Below are 17,808 nucleotides of genomic sequence, written 5' to 3'. Positions count from 1 at the left end.
TCCGTATAGACTATGTGGGTCCATTCCTGGGCACAATGTTTTTGCTCATAATCGATGCACACTCAAAATAAATGGAGATTTTTGAGGTGAAATCACCAACGTTGCATGCTACCACCGAAAGGTTACGCCAATGCTTTTTGACTCACAGATTGCCCTAAATCATTGTATCAGACAACGGAGCCGTATTTACAAGTGCTGAATTTCAGAACTTCACCAATCTAAATGGCATTAAACACATCCGAACTGCGCCTTACCATCCAACATCAAACAGACTAGCCGAGAGTGCCGCCCAAACTTTCAAGTCAGGACTAAAAAAATTGTCAGGGGAACCTTGGAAACCAAAATCTCGCACTTCCATCTTAGCTACCGCACGACTCCACATGCAACAACAGAAGTTCCACCAGCAGAACTACCTATGAAGCATTGTCTCAGAACAAGACTGAGCCTCGTATTTCCAAATTTGCCAGGGAGGGTAGAGAAGAACCAAGGTAATCAGGAAACAAGCCACGATTTGCATAGCAGAGCCCGGAAATTTATAGCGGACGAAGCCATATGTGTAAGAAACTTCAGCAACAGTCCAAGTTTGATCCCAGGAATTATTGTCTGTGAGACCGGACCCCTTTCATACCAAGTAGATGCGGAAGGCCGGATCGTTCGTAAACACGTGGATCACCTGAGGAGCAGGGAGACACTTCAACAGTTAATGTTGCCACCAAGGAATGTTATCGAATCCATAAGCACCGAAGTACCTGATCAACCTGTTATAGACATAACTGATGTCTCCACTGAATCAAATAGTGATGAGCTGCCTGTACCCAAAGAGGTACCCATTATTGCAGTTCCTGTTAGTGCCGATCCTGTAGGAGAGCCTCAGGCTATAGAATTACGCTGCTCTACCTGGAACAGAAATCCCCTGCAATGACTTGATTTGTAATTACTGGACCTATGTATTTAAGTGTATAATCTGAATTCATGATAAAGTGCCAGTATGATAATTTGTAAGATTTTTGATATTGTTTTCTATTAACCTGTATAAAGTAATTTGTGTAAATAGGGAATGTAAAAGAAGGAATTAAGAGGGGAAGGATGTGGTGATTGTTGCTTTAAGGCCAGCCTTACTGAGTAAGGGTCACGTGGTCAGAGCAGCCAATCAGCACCAAGCATGGGGAAGTTTAAAAAGGGCAGTGTTTTCCTAGTCTAGAGAATGTATAGTAGCCTTGTTAGAGGCCTGCAGCTAACCCAGCAGCTCTGTAAATAAAGTTCCTTGTTCAATTAAAGAAGCCTCTTTGTAGTACATCTCTACACAATCTCAATGGGCAGAATTTTGCCCTTGGCAAGCGGGCTCGGCGGGGGCAGTCGGGAAGCCAATCGCGACTCGTGATTGAGACCGGACCACGATTTTACGCTGGTGGGCCAATTAAGGCCCGCCCAGCATGAAACGCAAGCGGCAGCACTGAACGCTGCCTGTGCAGGTGGGGTGAGGAAGACAAGTGGGCCGAGCATGAACTTCACGCAAATGAGCACTGTATAATCTCCCTGAGGCACGGAGCTGACTCAGGGAGATGAAGCATTTTTAAACAAGAAAATAAAAATGTAATAAAACATGTCCCTTCATGTGACTCTGTCACATGAGCCGGGACATGTTATTAATTAAATTTTAAAACTTTTATTTTATTATTATTTGCTTTTGGAAACCTCCTCCCGCCCATGGATGAGGTTTCCAAAATAATGCAAAGGCTGCTTGGCCTTTTCGCCTACCCGCCAACTGATAGGTTGGACAGGCAGCGAAAACTTTAATTTAATTGATTATTTATTGGCCTTAACAGGCCTTTTAATTGTCGGCATGTGCATTGCCAACTCTGGCACGCTCAGCCGACATCAACGCAAGTCATTTCACGCTCAAGCAGGTCTGGCACGCGCCCACCCACCGAGCGAAAATTTCTGCCCAACGTCTTTCTCTGTATTTTACATCCATAGTATCAGAACATTGTCCATAAGACTATCCACCCCACCCATCTCACTTCTGTGTAGTATAGTTTCTATAAAGGGTGAGCAGGCAATCCTTTCTGTCAGATTGCCACCCACTGAAGTCAAACATTTTCCCAAGTTGTCATTTCCTTAGCAAAGAACAAATTTCCTTGTGTAATAATTGTCAAATCTTGAGGGTTTCATAATGGAAAAAGGAAGAAAGACTGCCTAAACTGCATAATTTTTTTAAATTATTCAAATCTCAGCTCTCTTGTACAAACTGAAATCCCATGCTGATTTCCATGTAATCTCTTGCTGGCAAGTATTTAGGATTATGAATGGAATTTTCAAGTCTACTATCTGAGGAAACAGTGGGACCTGTAGTGGGCTGGGAACCCAGTTGCTGCTGGAGGAGACTTTGCCATAAGTCTTTAACTGAGCTGTTCCATTAGCATCCAATTCCGGGTTTCTTGACCAAACAGAAAGGGTGGCGGGAAATACGCTAAATCTGACAAAGAAAGGATTTATCATTAAAGGGACCCAGCATGGTTCTGAAAGATTCAACTTGATGTGGATTCCTGAGGCTGCAGCAATCACAGGAGAGGAGACCGAGCAAGGCTGCCCCCCATCCCTGTCTTTCATTCTTTTCATTCATTTCAAGCTCCCCTCCAAGCCACGCACCATCCTGACTTGGAACTATGTAGCCATTCCTTCACTGTCACTGAGTCAAAATCCTGGAACTCCTTTCCTAACAGCACTTTGGGTGCACTTACACCGCATGGACTGCAGCGGTTGAAGAAGGCAGCTCCCCACCACCTTCTCAAGGGCAATTGGGGCTGAGCAATAAAAACGCTGGCCTAGACAGCGACGTCCACATCCTGTGAAAGAATAATTTTTAAAAGTTCTTACCTGGAGATTCTGCTGAAGGTCTGCAGCAAAGTGATCTCTCCCAAGGACAGGAGGAAGAGGCGTGTATGGAAGATACCAAGAATTCAGCAGCAGGACTGTGGTCCCTCCAACCTGGAGGCAGTGAACCAAGCCTCACTGGATCTTCAGAGGGCAGGAAATGTGAGTCGCACAAAACCATCAGGTGCCAAGCCCCATACTCTGACTTTCCCAACATTCTCCTATGCAGCACTCCTCAGAACAACACTCTTGCAGTTCCACTTATTCCTCTCTCTTCAGTCACCTCCTCACATCCCGATCTGGACAACCAATACTCAAATTCACCCTTATATCTCCCAGTCCCCTCCACAAATGTTGTCCTTCGCTCCTGTCCACACAAACCATTTCCAAAGCTCATAGTTCTTTGCTTTCTTTCCTTGCAGGACCCTTGCAGGAGAAATGAGTACACAACATCGAGGCGGGGATACGGCCCATGGCTGACACACAAACCTGAAGGACTAGTGCTCAGACATGTTGGGAGAACTGATTCTCTTCCTGTAGTCCCTGTGATGGGGGCTTTGCCATCTTAGAGCTGCTTTTTGCATCATACATGGGCAAGCTACCACTCACCCTCAGCTGACAAATCAATTCTCCTCCATGTTGAATACCACTTGAAAGAAAAATCTGAGGGTAGCAAGCTCGCAGAATGTATTCTGAGTGGGGGATTTCAATGTTCACCATCAAAAGTGGCCATCACCACTACTGGTAGAGCTGACCCAGCCTTGAAGGACATATTTACCAGACATGGTCTGTGACAGGTGGTAAGAGAACCAACAAGAGGGAAAAACCTATTTGACCTATCCCTCACCAATCTAACCATCGTAGATGCACGAGTCCATGAGAATATTTGTAGGAATTACCACTGCACAGTCCTTGTGGAGACTAAGTCCTGTCTTAGCACTGAGCATACCCTCTATCATGCTGTGTGGCACTACCACTGTTTTTCATGGGATAGACTGAAACAGATGTAGCAGCTCAAAACTGGGCATCCAAGAGACTCTGTGGGCCATCAGCAGCAGCAAAATTGTATTCAGCCACACTCTAACCTATGGCACAGTATATCCCTCACTTTGCCATTACCATCAAGCCAGAGGATCAGCTCTGGTTCAATGAGGCGTACAAGAAAGCATGCCAAGCACAGCGCTCGGCATATCCAAAAGTGAGGTGTCAACCTGGTGAAACTGCAACACAGGAGTACATGCATAACAAACAGCAGATGTAGCATGCAATAGATTGAGCAAAATGATCCCACAACCAATGGATCGGGTTAAAACTCTGTGGTCCTGCCACAGCCAGTTGTAAATGGTGGTGGACAATCAAGCAATTAACCAGAAGAGAGGGTTCCATATACATCCCCATCCTCAATAATGGGAGAGCCTAGCATGTAAGTGCAAAGGACAAAGCTGAAACATTTACAACCATCTTCAGCCAGAAGTGTGAAGTGGATGATCCATCTTGGTCTCTTCTGAGGACCCCAGCATCACATTCAGCCAATCTGATTCACTCCATATGATATCAAGAAATGGGTGAAGACACTGAATACAGCAAAGACTATGGGGCGACATCACCCCGGCTGTAGCATTGAAGATGTGCTCCAGAACTAGTCGCACCCCTTGCTAAGCTGCACCAGTAAACTACAACACTGGCATCTATCCGACAATGTGGAAAATAACCCAGCTACATCCTGTCCAAAAAAAAAAATGGACAAATCTAATTCGGCAAATTACCATCGATCTTCAGCAAACCGATGAAAGGTGTCACTGACAGTGCTATTAAGTGGGACTTACTCAGCAATAACATGTTCATCAATGCTCAGTTTGGGTTCTGCCAGGATCACTCAGCTCCAAACCTCATTACAGCCTTGGTCCAAACATGGACAAAGGAGTTGAATTCCAGAGAGTGACTACCCTTGATGTCAAGACGGCATTTGACCATGTGGCATTAAGGAGCATTGGCAAAATTAAAGTCACTGGGAATCAGTGGGAGAACTCTCCACAAATTGGAGTCATACCTAGCACAAAGGAAATGGTCGTGGTCATTGGAGGCAGTTCATCTCAGCCCAGGACAATGGTGCAGAAACTCCTCAGCAGGGCAGTGTCTTCAACCCAACCATCTTCAGCTGCTTCATGAATGACTTTCCCTCTATCATTAGGTCAAAATTGGGGAAGTTTGGTAATGATTGCACAGTATTCAATACCATTCTCAACTCCTCAGATACTGAAGCATTCCGTGCCTGTATGCAGCAAGACCTAGACAACATTCAGGCTCGGGCTGATAAATGGCAAGTAACATTCAGGCCGCATAAGTATTGACTATCTCCAACAGGAGGGAATCTAACCATCTCCCCTTGACATTACCATCGGTGAATCCCCCATCATCAACATCCTGGGGGATTGCCATTGACCAGAAACTTAACTGGACCTGCCATATAAATGCTGTGGTTACAAGAGCAGTCTGAAGCTGGGAATTTTGCAGCGAGTAACTCACCTCCTGACTTCCCAAAGCCTGTGCACCACCTACAAGGCACAAGTCAAGAGTGCGATAGAATATTCCCCACTTAACTGAATGAGTGCAGCTTCAACAATACTCAAGAAGCTCAACACCATCCAGGAGAAAGCAACCCGCTTGATCAGCACCCCATCCACCACTTCAAACATTTATTTGCTCCACATTGGCACACAGTGGCAACTGCATGTATCAACAAGATGCATTGCAGAAACTTGCAAAGAGTCTCCTTCAACAGTGCACCATCCAAACACACCACCAGTTGGAAGGACAAGAGCAGCAAATGCATAGTAAAATATCATGAATGAAATCTAGGCTTTTCTAAATAGTGCCATTATGCAACATGTTCATGTAAATAAAACTATGGGAACATTTTGTGCGATTTAACGAATACTTGTCCATGTCAAAATATCCATTCCTACAGTATATTTACCTTGTAATCCTAACAGAATTTTTATAAGCACCTAACCATGGCTCAAGATTTGTTAAACAAACAGGTTAACAAGTGCTTTTGTTTTCCATAATTTTAAGGACTAGAGTCTTTTCTATTTTTCCTCCAGCCGCATCTTAGCTAGCCTTCTGCTGAAAAGAACTCAAGATAGACCAAATGACTTATGGACATAAATATGGTCATGGGAAGGGAAGTCACATGGTAAAGGGACAAAAATCTCCTAACTGGATAGGTTTCCCTTGTGCTTTACCCTGTTAGATCTCTTGACAGATATGGAATATGAAGGATAACTTCATATGGAGAATGTTAATCCCTAAGGTGAACAGTGTACCTTTTTGTATAAGCAGTTTCTAGCAGCGCATATCAAGTATTAAAATGCTGGTACCATGAGAAGACAGGCGGTGGGATTTTCCACACCCGCCCGCCGCTGTGAGCTTCCGGTCCCGCCGCTAGTCAATGGACTTCTGGCTGGGGCACTGCCTTGCCCGCGGCGGGTCCCGCCTGCGATGGGGCAGGAAAATCCCAGCCAGGATGTAACGTCAATATGAATGCTCGTATAAGCGTACACAACACAGAGTGAAACGTGCCTGGGGAGTTTTTTTTAAGGATAAAGTTATTTTGCATCATAGCTGGTAAAATACATTCTATTATTCTCACCTCCTTGCCTCTTTTTTGTTGCTGAGTACTGGAGAAAAATAAAAGGTCGTTAAAGCATTCAATTTCTTTGACGGGAATTCTGTGTTCACTGTTTTGATTGCTTCTTGCTCTCTCAGGTTAACAGAATAGTCTTAAAATTTGTCAGTTCTAAAAAAAAATTCTGTTTCTACTTCTAATATCATGAGACAGAAAATTGTTCCATTGAATATAAAAATATTTCCTATCATAACTCATTGATTGCACTCTTCATTGAAAAAGGTACAGTTGGGAGGTAGAGAAAGAAACAGATGTCATACTAACTTGTTATGTCTAAACCATTCATCTCTACCTACTTAATATGTTTTCAAATCTTAATGTTTGTTACCTAAAACAATGAAGATTTTGCGTCATACTCAGCTGTAGAATAACTCTTGATAATGTACCTTATTTTAAATCTTGTATTATTTGACAGCACATGATCAAGTTTCCAGTTTTTTTGGACTGAGTGTTTCTTAGAAGTATTGAATTATATGGTGCAAGTGAATGTTTCTTCCACCTTACTGCATAAATATGCACATATATATCATTCTGAAATACTGTATATACTTGCATATAAGACAGTACTCATATATAACAAACCCCACCTCCCCCAAATTCCATCTTGGTGATGGAGGTAAAGAGTTTGGGAGGTGCTGCCAAAGAAGCCCCAAGGCTTCTTGTTGCAGTGCATCCTGCGGAGTGTACCAGTCAGCCCATCATGCCAGTACTGCCACTTTGAAAGCTATCCAATTAGTTCTACTCCCTTACTCTTTCCCCATAACCCAATCATTTTTAGTTTTTCAAATATATATCCAATTCCTTGTTGAAAATTTCTATTGAATCTGCTTCCATCAAGACAATGCATTCCAGATCATGAGAACTCACTGTGTAAAAGAAAAATCTATCCTCCCCTCTGGTTCTACTGCCAAAGGTGGAGGGAATTGATGTTTACGGTGTTGGATGAACTCGTGAGCAAGGAGACTGCTTTGTCTTTGTTGGTGTTGAGCCTTTTGAGTATTGCAGCTGCATGCAGACAAGTGAGGGCATTTCATTGCATTGACTTGTGCCTTGGTGTTGGGTAGCTTTAGGAACTCGAGATGAACTACTCACTGCAGGATACCCAGCCTCTGTTCTGCTCCAGTAGCCATGCATTTTATGTGGCTGTCACTGTTGAGATTCTGGTCACCCCTGGATATAGTTGATGTGGGACTCGATGATGGTTATTATTTGGCACTAATGTGCCGTGACTGTTACTTGCCACTTATCAGCCCAGGTCTTTCTGCACATGGACACGGATTACTTCATTGGGCAGAATTTTCCCAGCCCCTTGGTGGTGGGCTTGGAAGCAGGGTTGCGGGGAGGGGGTGGACGGGAGCAGAGAAAATAAGGGAACAGCAGGATCAGTTATTCAGGCTTGAGCTGATAAGTGGCAAGTAACATTCACGTCGCACAAGTGCCAGGCAATGAGCATCTCCAACCAAGAGAGAATCTAACGATCTCCCCTTGACATTCAATGGCATTACCATCGCTGAATCCCCCATTATCAACACTCAGAGGGTTACCATTGACCAGAAAGTGGACCAGCCATATAAATACTATGGATACAAGAGCAGGTCAGAAACTGGGATTTCTATGTCAAGTAACTCATCTCCTGACTTCCTAAAGCCAGTCCACCATCTGCAAGGCGCAAGTCAGGAGTGTGATGGAATATTCTCCACTTGCCTGAATGACTGCAGCTCCAGCAACAGTTAAGAAGCTCGACACCATCCAGGACAAAGCAACCCACTTGATTGACACCCCATCCACCACCTTAAATATTCATTCCCTCCACCAACGCACAGTGGCAGCAGTTTGTATCATCTAAAAGAGTCAATGCAGCAACTCACTAAGGCTCCATCGACAGCACCTTTGAAACCCATGATCTCTACCACCTGGAAGGAGAAGGGCAGCAGATGCATTGGAACACCACTACCTGCAAGTTCCCCTCCAAGCCACACATCACCTGCACTAGGAACAATATCACTGTTCCTTCACTGTCGCTGGGTCAAAATCCTGGAACTCCCTTTCTAACAGCACTGCGGGTGTTCCTGCAACATGTGGACTGTAGAGGCTGAATCAGTGGCTCACTACCACCGTCTCAAGAGCAATTAGTGATGGGCAACAAATGCTAGCCTAACCAGCAACACCCACACCCTGTGATAGAATAAAAAGAAAGGTTGACACCCCGCCACTTGGAAGGTTTCCTGGGCCAGGCAGGAATGCAGATCAGCTGCCTGCATCACAGAAATGCGCAGCCAGCTTACATAATTAAGGCCCCAATTAGGGTGATTTTCCAGCCACGCCGGCATTTGCAGATATTCAGAGTCCATAGGAGCCAGAAGCTCCATGTCCCAAAGAGTGGGCTGCCAGCAACAAGGCCCTCATACCCCCAACAATCCATGCAGAGGCGTTTCCCCTCTTATTCGCCTTCCCCCTCTAAAATAATTATCTATTTTTACCCCTCAAAGGGCATATTGTCCCAGACCTGCTGGGACTCTACAGCTGCCGACCCTGTGATTGGACTGGCATCACTGGGAGCCTGCCCGCTGTCCTAAACGAACATAGAGGCAGCCTTCCAAGAAAATAGGTCTGCTGGTCTGGCTCCTGGCAAGTTCTGGCTTGGGATCCCCATTGGTCACGCATCGGGGTCCCGAAGCCCAGGGGGAAATCCTGCCTATTTTCTGAGGAATTGAACCACCCCAACACCTGAAACCACTCCTGCCAAACACACGATTTTTAACTCACTACAAAGACACATAAGTCTGATCTGATACACAAATATATGCGAGAGGTGAATAATCAAAATGCCTGGGTAGCAAAAAAACTGCATTGCATCCTTAGAGTTCTTTGGCCCGGAAAACCTTCCCGGTAGCAGGGTGCTGACCTTTCTTTTTATTCTTTCACATGATACGGGTGTTGCTGGTTAGGCTATCATTTGTTGCCCATCCCTGTTTTCAGTGGTGTAGTTTCTATATGTGCATTATTTTTGCATTCTTTCATCACACCATTGGCAATGAAGTTCTCATTCCTAATGTTAATTTTAATGTATTAACATAAGGACTATTCTAATAAGAAATTCTCCAGGTAAACAAACTTTGTTGCATTGCTATGAAAAAGGAATGGTACATTTAATTATAATACAGAGGTTGCAAAAGCTCTTTAGAAGCAGTTGAACAATATGTTATCATCTGCTTCTAATGCACAAGAGAACATGAAGTCAATTAGACCTTAGTACCATAACCATGAGTACAGTTCCTGCAAAGGCAAGTTATGAAATTGAATTCAATAATCTGGTAATTCATGGGCTAGCACTATAAATTAACCGTGAAAGCTGCTAGATTGTTGCAAGACAACTCAGGATGGGCAATGAATGTAGCCTTGTCAGTGTCAGCACACACCAAGAACAGTTTTTTTTTTAAATTTCCAGGCCATTGAGTTCCCAATCTCAATCCTGCATCCTGAGGGAAGCACTGAATAGAAATCAGAAAGAGAATATGCACCAGGCATCGTAATCTCAAATTCCTCCTAGCAGCTAATTTAGATTAACTTTGAAGATAGTTTGGCTGCGAAAGATACATGGCTCAGGGGACTAGAGAGAAAAAAGCAATGTATAAAAAAAGTTTGCAATTATTTTTGACATTTTGTTGTGATATTTAGATATCCATGCTGAAGTTATATCTTCTTAAAAATTGTTCGTGAAATATTGTTAAAGCTAAGTTGGACTATGGAATATTGCATCTTATTATTCAGCTTCATGTCCTTTCTTTGCAAATGTCCACACATCAAATTTCACCTGTTGTTTTGGTTAAAAATCAACCAGTTCCTTAGGTATGAGATTCTGGCACATTATAGATTTTGGCTGCTGAATAAATGATGTTCAACATAATATACAGGTTCTGTGACTAGGAAGAAATAAAACGAGAGTTTAATAACTGTGATTCTTTTTTGGGTAGCATTTACTTAAACATTAATTTCTCTAACATATTAAAAAATTGTGGAACACTTGCTGACCATTGATAAGTTCAGTCAAAAAGCTCAACATAAAATTTGCCCTGTTTTACTTCCTGTTTCCTGTCTCCATGCATTTCAATGGTACTGACTACAGCTGATATAAGAAATACTGGTAGGTATGGAAAATGTATTTTAAAAATCAAAACTATTTACAATCTGAGATTAACAGTGATTTGTTTTTGAATTCTCAAAATGAGTTCCCACGTAATTACTGTCTGTGCGTAATAACCAGTTGTGTGTTTCTAATATAATCCATTTGACTATAAATAACTAAAATTGGTTTGTTGAAAATCCATACAACTACCTTCAATAATTAGTACTGCATTAATAAATCCAACAACACAACCGTGGGTGGCAACCCTCAGTTAGTATCTGGCTATTTTCTTCTCATGGTTCCTTAGTGCTTATGTCATGACTCATCAGCCTTCTGATAAGCATTGAAACAACCTAAACATAATATGCATAAAGCATGAGTTAAATTTATTTTGAATCAAGAATAACACTGATTATAGTTAGTGCCTCATATATATATATATATATAAAATATAGATATGTTAATCCAATTGTATTTTATATCAGATTTACTCCTAAATTCACAAACACAGAATTTAACATATATTTTAGGCAACAAATTAGAAGAGAACTATTGAATTTTCAAAATTCCTTTCAATTCTGGCTCCCGTTTTCCGATATGCAAAACATTTCTTAAATATATGATGCAGTATTTTTCAACGATTCAATTTTATTTAAGTAGCATGATCTGGAAACTGATTCACATAACATAAGATGTTTGTATTGGTCATTCATGTAATTGTATTATTGTGGTTTTAGTCTTTGAAACCGTTGAGCCATGAAAACTTGTTACAAATTGTTTCACCCAACCAGAAGCATGTGAATAGAGAGCGCACACAGCATTGTTAAATAAGACTTTTATACAGCATGTGAGTCTGATGTGACAATAGGTGAATTCACTCATGTAAGATTTGTACATATGTCCTTTATATTTTTCTCCTTCAAGCAGAGAAGGATAAGGGGAGATTTAATAGAGGGTTGGCAAGGTCTGGAATGCACTTCCTGAAAAGGTATTGGAAGCAGTTAAAATCATAATTTTCAAAAGGGAACTGTATATGTACTTGCACAGGAAAAGTTTGCAGGGCTATGGAAAAAGAGCAGGGAAAGGGACTAAGAGCAATGCAGCACAGGAGCAGTGGGCCAAATGGCCTCCTTTTGTGCTGTATAATTCTATCATTTTATTTGCAAGAAATGCAGGTATTACATTGCAGTTCATCACTAGATTGCAAGGAAATGAATTGCAAAAAGATATAATATAGCATTGATAAAATATTTCAGATAAATAAGTACTTTCTGTTAAATAGAAACAAGAATTTCACAAATATCCCTATTGAAATTAAAACTTGGAATTAATTAATACCCTATTTCTTGTTACAATGGAATATAGCTCTTGAAATATTCAAAAAACACATCAGTTGGGACTTTATATGTTAGTATAATGTGAGACATACCTTCGTACTTAATGATGTTGATCTTGACTCCAGGTGTTACCATGTTATCAATAAGCTCCATACTCTGAATGAATGTCGAGTTGCTGTTAACTGGCTCCAAACCGGCTCAATATTGGGCAACCTAAAGATCGAGCTAGCTGGCAGGTATTCCTGGTTCTGCTGACCCCACAAAATCTAATGGTTTATGGGATTAGGGATAATATATTATCATGGACTAACTATTGGTTAACGGATAGCAAATAGAGCACAAATAAACAGGTCATTTTTGGGATGGCAGCCTGTAATTAGTAGAGTGTCTCAAGGATCAGTGCTTGAGTCTCAATCTATATAATGACTTAGATGAGGACACTGAGCATAATGTATCGAAGTTTGCTGATACTTGCTAGGAAGAAAAGTAACCAGTGAGGATGACACACACGGCGGAATCGCCCCAGATTTGCACTAAGTGTGGTAGCGGGCAGGTAAAATGACATTTTACCCGCCAGCCGCGATGGCGGGTTTTGACGCCATATCGTCCCAAACCCGCCACATTATTTATGCACTCATAGGACACATGCCATTTCCATGGCAGGCGAGCTGTCATTTGCCTACCCGCCATCACCACACCGCTGCATCACACTTGGTGCCATATTTAAAGCCCAGCCACAAGCACACATCTCAGTGCTTCCAGACCACCACTGCCGCACGGAAGACATGACCCTGAAACTGAAGAAGACTGCAGCCCCCAGGTTCAGCAGCACATCTCTCAAGTGTCTTTTGGATGCCATGGAGGTCTGCCGGGATTTCCTCTACCCCTGCTCTGGCCAAACGATGGGCAGCAACATCACCAATCCTGCTTGGGAGGCGGCGACAGTGGTGGTCAGCGCCGACGCCCTTCAAAAGAGGACAGCCGCCCAGTGCCGCAAGATGATGAATGATCTCCTCCGTTCCGCCAGGGTAAGTCACTCTTCTTATCACTCTGATCTTACACACTCTCAAACCCATCACACATCCACAGGGTCCTCACTCACTGCTGGTTCAAGGGACATCACCATTCACTCTCTCACACTCACTGTCATTGTTTTCATCCCGTCCATGGGACCACTCACCAGGCATTTTTGTCATCTGGTCTGGCTAGCGCCCTGCTTACACTTTCTCCATCTCTATCCATGCAGGACAAGCTGGCACACAGGAAGAGAGAGAAGTCGCAGACAGTGGCGGAATGCCCGAAATCAAGGTCCTCGTGGACTTTGAAAACCAAGCTGGCGACGATCTGAATCGGTCCTGTGCTGACGGTGAGGTCGGTGGTGTTCTACCAAGTAAGGGTCCAGCAGTGCAACACCTATCTGACAACCATGCTGTGAATGATGTGTCCTGTTTCACAGGCCACTGCCATGTACTAATTATCTCTCCTTACTTTCACAGGCACATCTGCCAAACAGCCGATGGAGCCCAGGGCCTCCAATCAAGCCCCGAAGAAACCTCTGAAGAGGAACCTGAAGGCACTCTCCCTGAAGTCCCGTCACAGCGCTCACCCACACCCTCCACTAGTGCAGAGGCCCACACCTTGGTGGGACCTAGCTTTAGGATGGCCCCGGAATCACAATCTGGTCAGCATATTGTACTGTCCGATTCCCAACAGGTGGAGGCAGGGACTTCCCAGATTTCTGGCACTCGGAAGACTGCTGGTGGGCAGAACTTTGCTGAGTCCTAATCAGGCGACAAGCCTCTGGACTCGGTCATGTCACGGTTGCTGAAGCTGCAAAGGCAGGTTCAGGAATATCAGGAAGGGATGCCCGCTGTGCTCCCCAGATTGCAAGGCACGATGGAGAAATCCATCTGCCTTCAGTTTGAGGTGATAGCTCCAGCATGTCAATGCACCGAGGTCAACATTGGTAGGATAGTGCCCACCATGGAGACCTTGGTCCAGGACTTCACTCCTGCACTGCTGCGCGGGCTGAACTCCATCGTTCATGCCATAGTTGGCCTCCAACAGTTTGCACGCGAGATGGGTGCCGGGCAGCCCGACCTCACTCCAGCTGCCCCTGCTCCTCAGGGAGTCAGCCTGGGGCCCCCGGGCACCCATGGGGAGGATGATCAGCAGGTGCAAGGGCAAGTAAGGATGGGCAATAAATGCTGGCCTAGCCAGCAAAGCCCACATCCTATGAATGAATTTTTTAAGAAGTGTGGAGGTAGGTGTAATGGAGGGAGTTTTTTTTTATTCGTTCATGGGATGTGGGCGTCGCTGGCATTGTTCAGGGGGCATTAAGAGTCAACCACATCTAGAGTCACATGTAGGCTAGACCAGGTAAGGACAGCAGATTTCCTTCACTAGAGGATATTAGCGAACCAGGTGGGTTTTTACAACAAATGGCAGTGGTTTCGTGGGCATCATCAGACTTTTAATTACAGATTTTAATTGAATTCAAATTTCACCATCTGCTGTGGTGGTATTTGAACCCGGGTCCCCAGAGCATTACCCTAGATATCTGGGATACTCTGCCACCGCCTCCCTTTCCCCACGGAGGGGTGGGAAGGGGTTTAGTGGGGGGGGGAAGGAGTTCAGCGGCAGGGGGATGGAGTTCAGTGGGGCAGAAGGAGTTCAGCGGGGGTGGGAAGGAGATCAGGGGCGGGGGAAGGTGTCCAGCTGGGGAGGTGGAAGGAGGGATTAAGAGTGGAGGAGAGAGTAAGGGGTGGGGGATGTCCAGATGAACATGTAAGGGAGGGGCCTGTGGAGTCAATTACTGCTTCCTGGGGAGCGAACTGAGGGTGGGTGTGGTAGGAGGGAATGGTGAGTATGAGGGGGGGGCAGCTGAGAGAGCTGGAAGGGTGAGGGTGCGCCAGTCGAGGTAGAAGGGACAGCAGAGTTAGTTGTTGGGTCTTTGGAGGCAGACACGGACCCGGGGGGTGGGAAGGAGGAGGTACGGGAAGTCAATGTGGATGGTGGATTCTCAGGAAGGTACGGAATGTGCACGTTCACCTGAACATCCTGGAAAGACAAGGGTTCAGGTTGGTAGGTGACAGTGGGGAGGTGGAAGGTGATGCCAGAGGGGGTGGACAGTGATGGGGGAAAGGACATGGGTGACTAGGAGAGGGGAAAGGACATGGGTGATTAGGGGAGGAGAAAGGACAGGGGAGCTATCAGAAACTTGTGGTTACCATGGTTGTCGAAGTCGAAAGTGAGCGGAGCCTCGTGTTGAATGGGCACAGGTGCTGTGTGGGAGTGCTATCAGTCGGTGGGTGGAGATGCAGGTCAGCTCAGGTGGACAACTGAAAGAGAATCCCAGCAGGCACCATGAAAAATGCTGGGGGTAGTAACATTAGTGTGACGGATGAAGGCTCCACGTACATTGGGAGAGTGCTTACACGAGGCTCCAAAAGGCCCTGCCACACGCACACACTTCTCCCTCCAGAATCGCTCATAGTTCGGCTGTGTGCAGCTGGACGATCTCTTGGGGGGTAGGGGAGAATGCACTGGGAGGACTAGTGAAGCCTGCCAATGAAGCTGAAAGACAACATTACACATTATTCAGTGAAAGTAAATATATTTTCAGATTATTAAGTGACAAAACGTGTTCACCCGTGCAACCACTTGTGATCAGAATTCCTTAACTTTTCTAGGCCTACCACTTCTAGGTGCTGCCCTGATATCCGCAACAGGGGTGGAGACAGCCTGTGCAATGGTTGGCACTGTTGCCTCTGATGACTTTGACAAGTGTCCTCTAGAGAGCCAAGGCCTTGACGGCCCCAGCTTGCTTTGGCTGTCCTCCTGTGGCCAACTGCTCCCTCTGTGGTGACAGCGGACAAGGTTGAGTGGGTCACCGGCAAAGGGGACTTGAAGGGAGCGGCAACATCTGAGATTCCTGAGTGGATGACCCAGGGGTGTCCAGCTGCTGCTGCTCCTCCCTTTGGGTGTCCAAGGGCCCCGGTCTGACTCCTTGAGGAAAAGGAGCACCTGGGGAGACGTCGAAGTGCTCCATTTCCCCCTCACGTTCCCACTGCAGAAACTCGCCCATGCTACCGCAATGGAGTGCTGGTCTGAGCACAACTCCTTGTTCTGCAGGACCATCGTCTCCATAACATATGCCATCCTTCCTATGGTGACCTCCATGTGGGCACCACTTCATCAGAGAGCAAGCGGACATACTTCTCCGACTCGCATGCCACTCTGTTGAGGGCTTCCAGCAGCTCTGCATGATGTTCCCAAGCCTTCTGCTGACTCTCCACAATGAGTTGGAAGGCCAAATCCAGAGCCTCATCTGACTCGGACCTCACAGATGCCTGTTCCCCAGTAGTCCTCTGAGTGCTGGGAAGCTCAGCTGAACCTTCTGCTGCAGACACATGTCCGTGTGGTGACGACAGACTGTGAATCCAAGCCTGCTCTGGATCTAGGTCCCACTGAGGTTTGTTTCTCTGCGCTAGTGGAGGGTATGGCTAAATACTCTGATGGGTCTTCCAGCTCTTTAATGGAGGAGGTGTCCTCTTGGCTGGAGGTGAGGGCCTGGATGGAGTGAGGGACTGGCTGGCTGAGGGTGTCGGCTGCTTGGCAGAGCTCCCTGTGAACCAAAGTAGAGATAATTAGTGCATGGCAGCAGAGTCAAAAGCAGGAAAGAGAGAACATTTACATTGAGAGAGGGATGATGTGGTGCAGGATCCTCATGTGGGTGTTTGCTGCCACCCTCCCCGTCGCCCAGGCACGGTCCACATCCTCACCAGTCAGCATGATGGCACACTCCTCAAATTGAGTAAGGGGCCTAATGTGAGCCACCCCACCCCAGTCTGGGACCTCTTCCTGTTGTTCTGAGCCAACTTCTCCTGAATGAAAACAGATGGAGAGAGTGTGGGGGACGCATGGCACTGCATGGAATGTTTGTGTGGTGAGCGGAGCTATGGACAGAATCAGGATGTGAGCTCCAGATGATATGAGCCTGATGGAAATGTGAGGGTACGTGTGAGAGTTAGTGGTGTTGTCCCCTGAGGTGTGAGATCCCTGTGGATGTGTGATGGGTTTGGGAGTCTGAGTTGAGAATGATGAGGTGGTTGACTTACCCTGGCAGAATAGATGAGAGTACTCATTCTCCTCCTGCACTGGATGGCTGACCTCCTCTGCTCGGATTGCGCTGACCACCGCTGCCACCCCCTTCCAGGCCAGATTGGTGACTCTGGATCTCCTGCGGCCAGAGCAGAGATAGAGCACATCGCGGTGGCCTTCCACTGCGTCCAGTGGGCGCCCCAGAGAAGCGTCACTAAATTTGGGGGCTGCCATCTACTTTCGGGGCCATGTCTCACCTGGAGCTGTCCTGTTCTGAAGACATGGGCCAGAATTCTATGGCACCATTGCAGCATTGACAGGGCCGTAAAGTGCGGCGAGCCATCTAAACTCCATTGACTTCAGCAGGACCATAAAATCCCGCTGATGTAAAATTCTGCCCATGAAGCAAGCGTGCGCTCTGGCACGCTTTAAATATAACACTGGGAGCAAGGAAGTGTTGAGATCATGGCGTGGGTGGCTAATCCAAGCCCGTCCACTAGCGATCTGGACTGTTTCCCATGAATGCATTATTAATTAAGCCAGATGTGCCGGGAATAAGACAATACAGCGTGAAAACCTGCCACTGTGGCCAGCAGGTAAAACAATTTTTTCACACCCACTACCACACTTAGTGCAAATCTGGAAAGATTCCACCCAAAGGTTCACCAGGCTAATCCCTT

At 45.6% G+C, this 17,808-nt stretch overlaps 1 protein-coding gene across 7 annotated transcripts in view; it reads left to right on the top strand.

The window, feature by feature from the left end:
• Positions 1-17,808, top strand: part of elavl4 (ELAV like neuron-specific RNA binding protein 4) — a 116,401-nt gene that overhangs the window by 54,561 nt on the left and 44,032 nt on the right. For 3 of the 7 annotated variants that reach the window (XM_078561149.1, XM_078561147.1, XM_078561151.1), the window contains exon 3: positions 10,689-10,706. The exons of the other annotated variants lie outside the window; for them this stretch is intronic. In XM_078561149.1, coding sequence (XP_078417275.1) covers positions 10,689-10,706 — 18 coding nt within the window. The remainder of the gene's footprint in view (positions 1-10,688; positions 10,707-17,808) is intronic. 7 annotated transcript variants of the gene reach the window in all.

The sequence above is a fragment of the Cetorhinus maximus genome, chromosome 17, assembly GCF_964194155.1.
Source record: "Cetorhinus maximus chromosome 17, sCetMax3.hap1.1, whole genome shotgun sequence".
Taxonomy (NCBI): domain Eukaryota; kingdom Metazoa; phylum Chordata; class Chondrichthyes; order Lamniformes; family Cetorhinidae; genus Cetorhinus; species Cetorhinus maximus.
The sequence above is the reverse complement of the archived record's forward strand: the minus strand, read 5'-3'. Positions and strand labels throughout refer to the sequence as shown.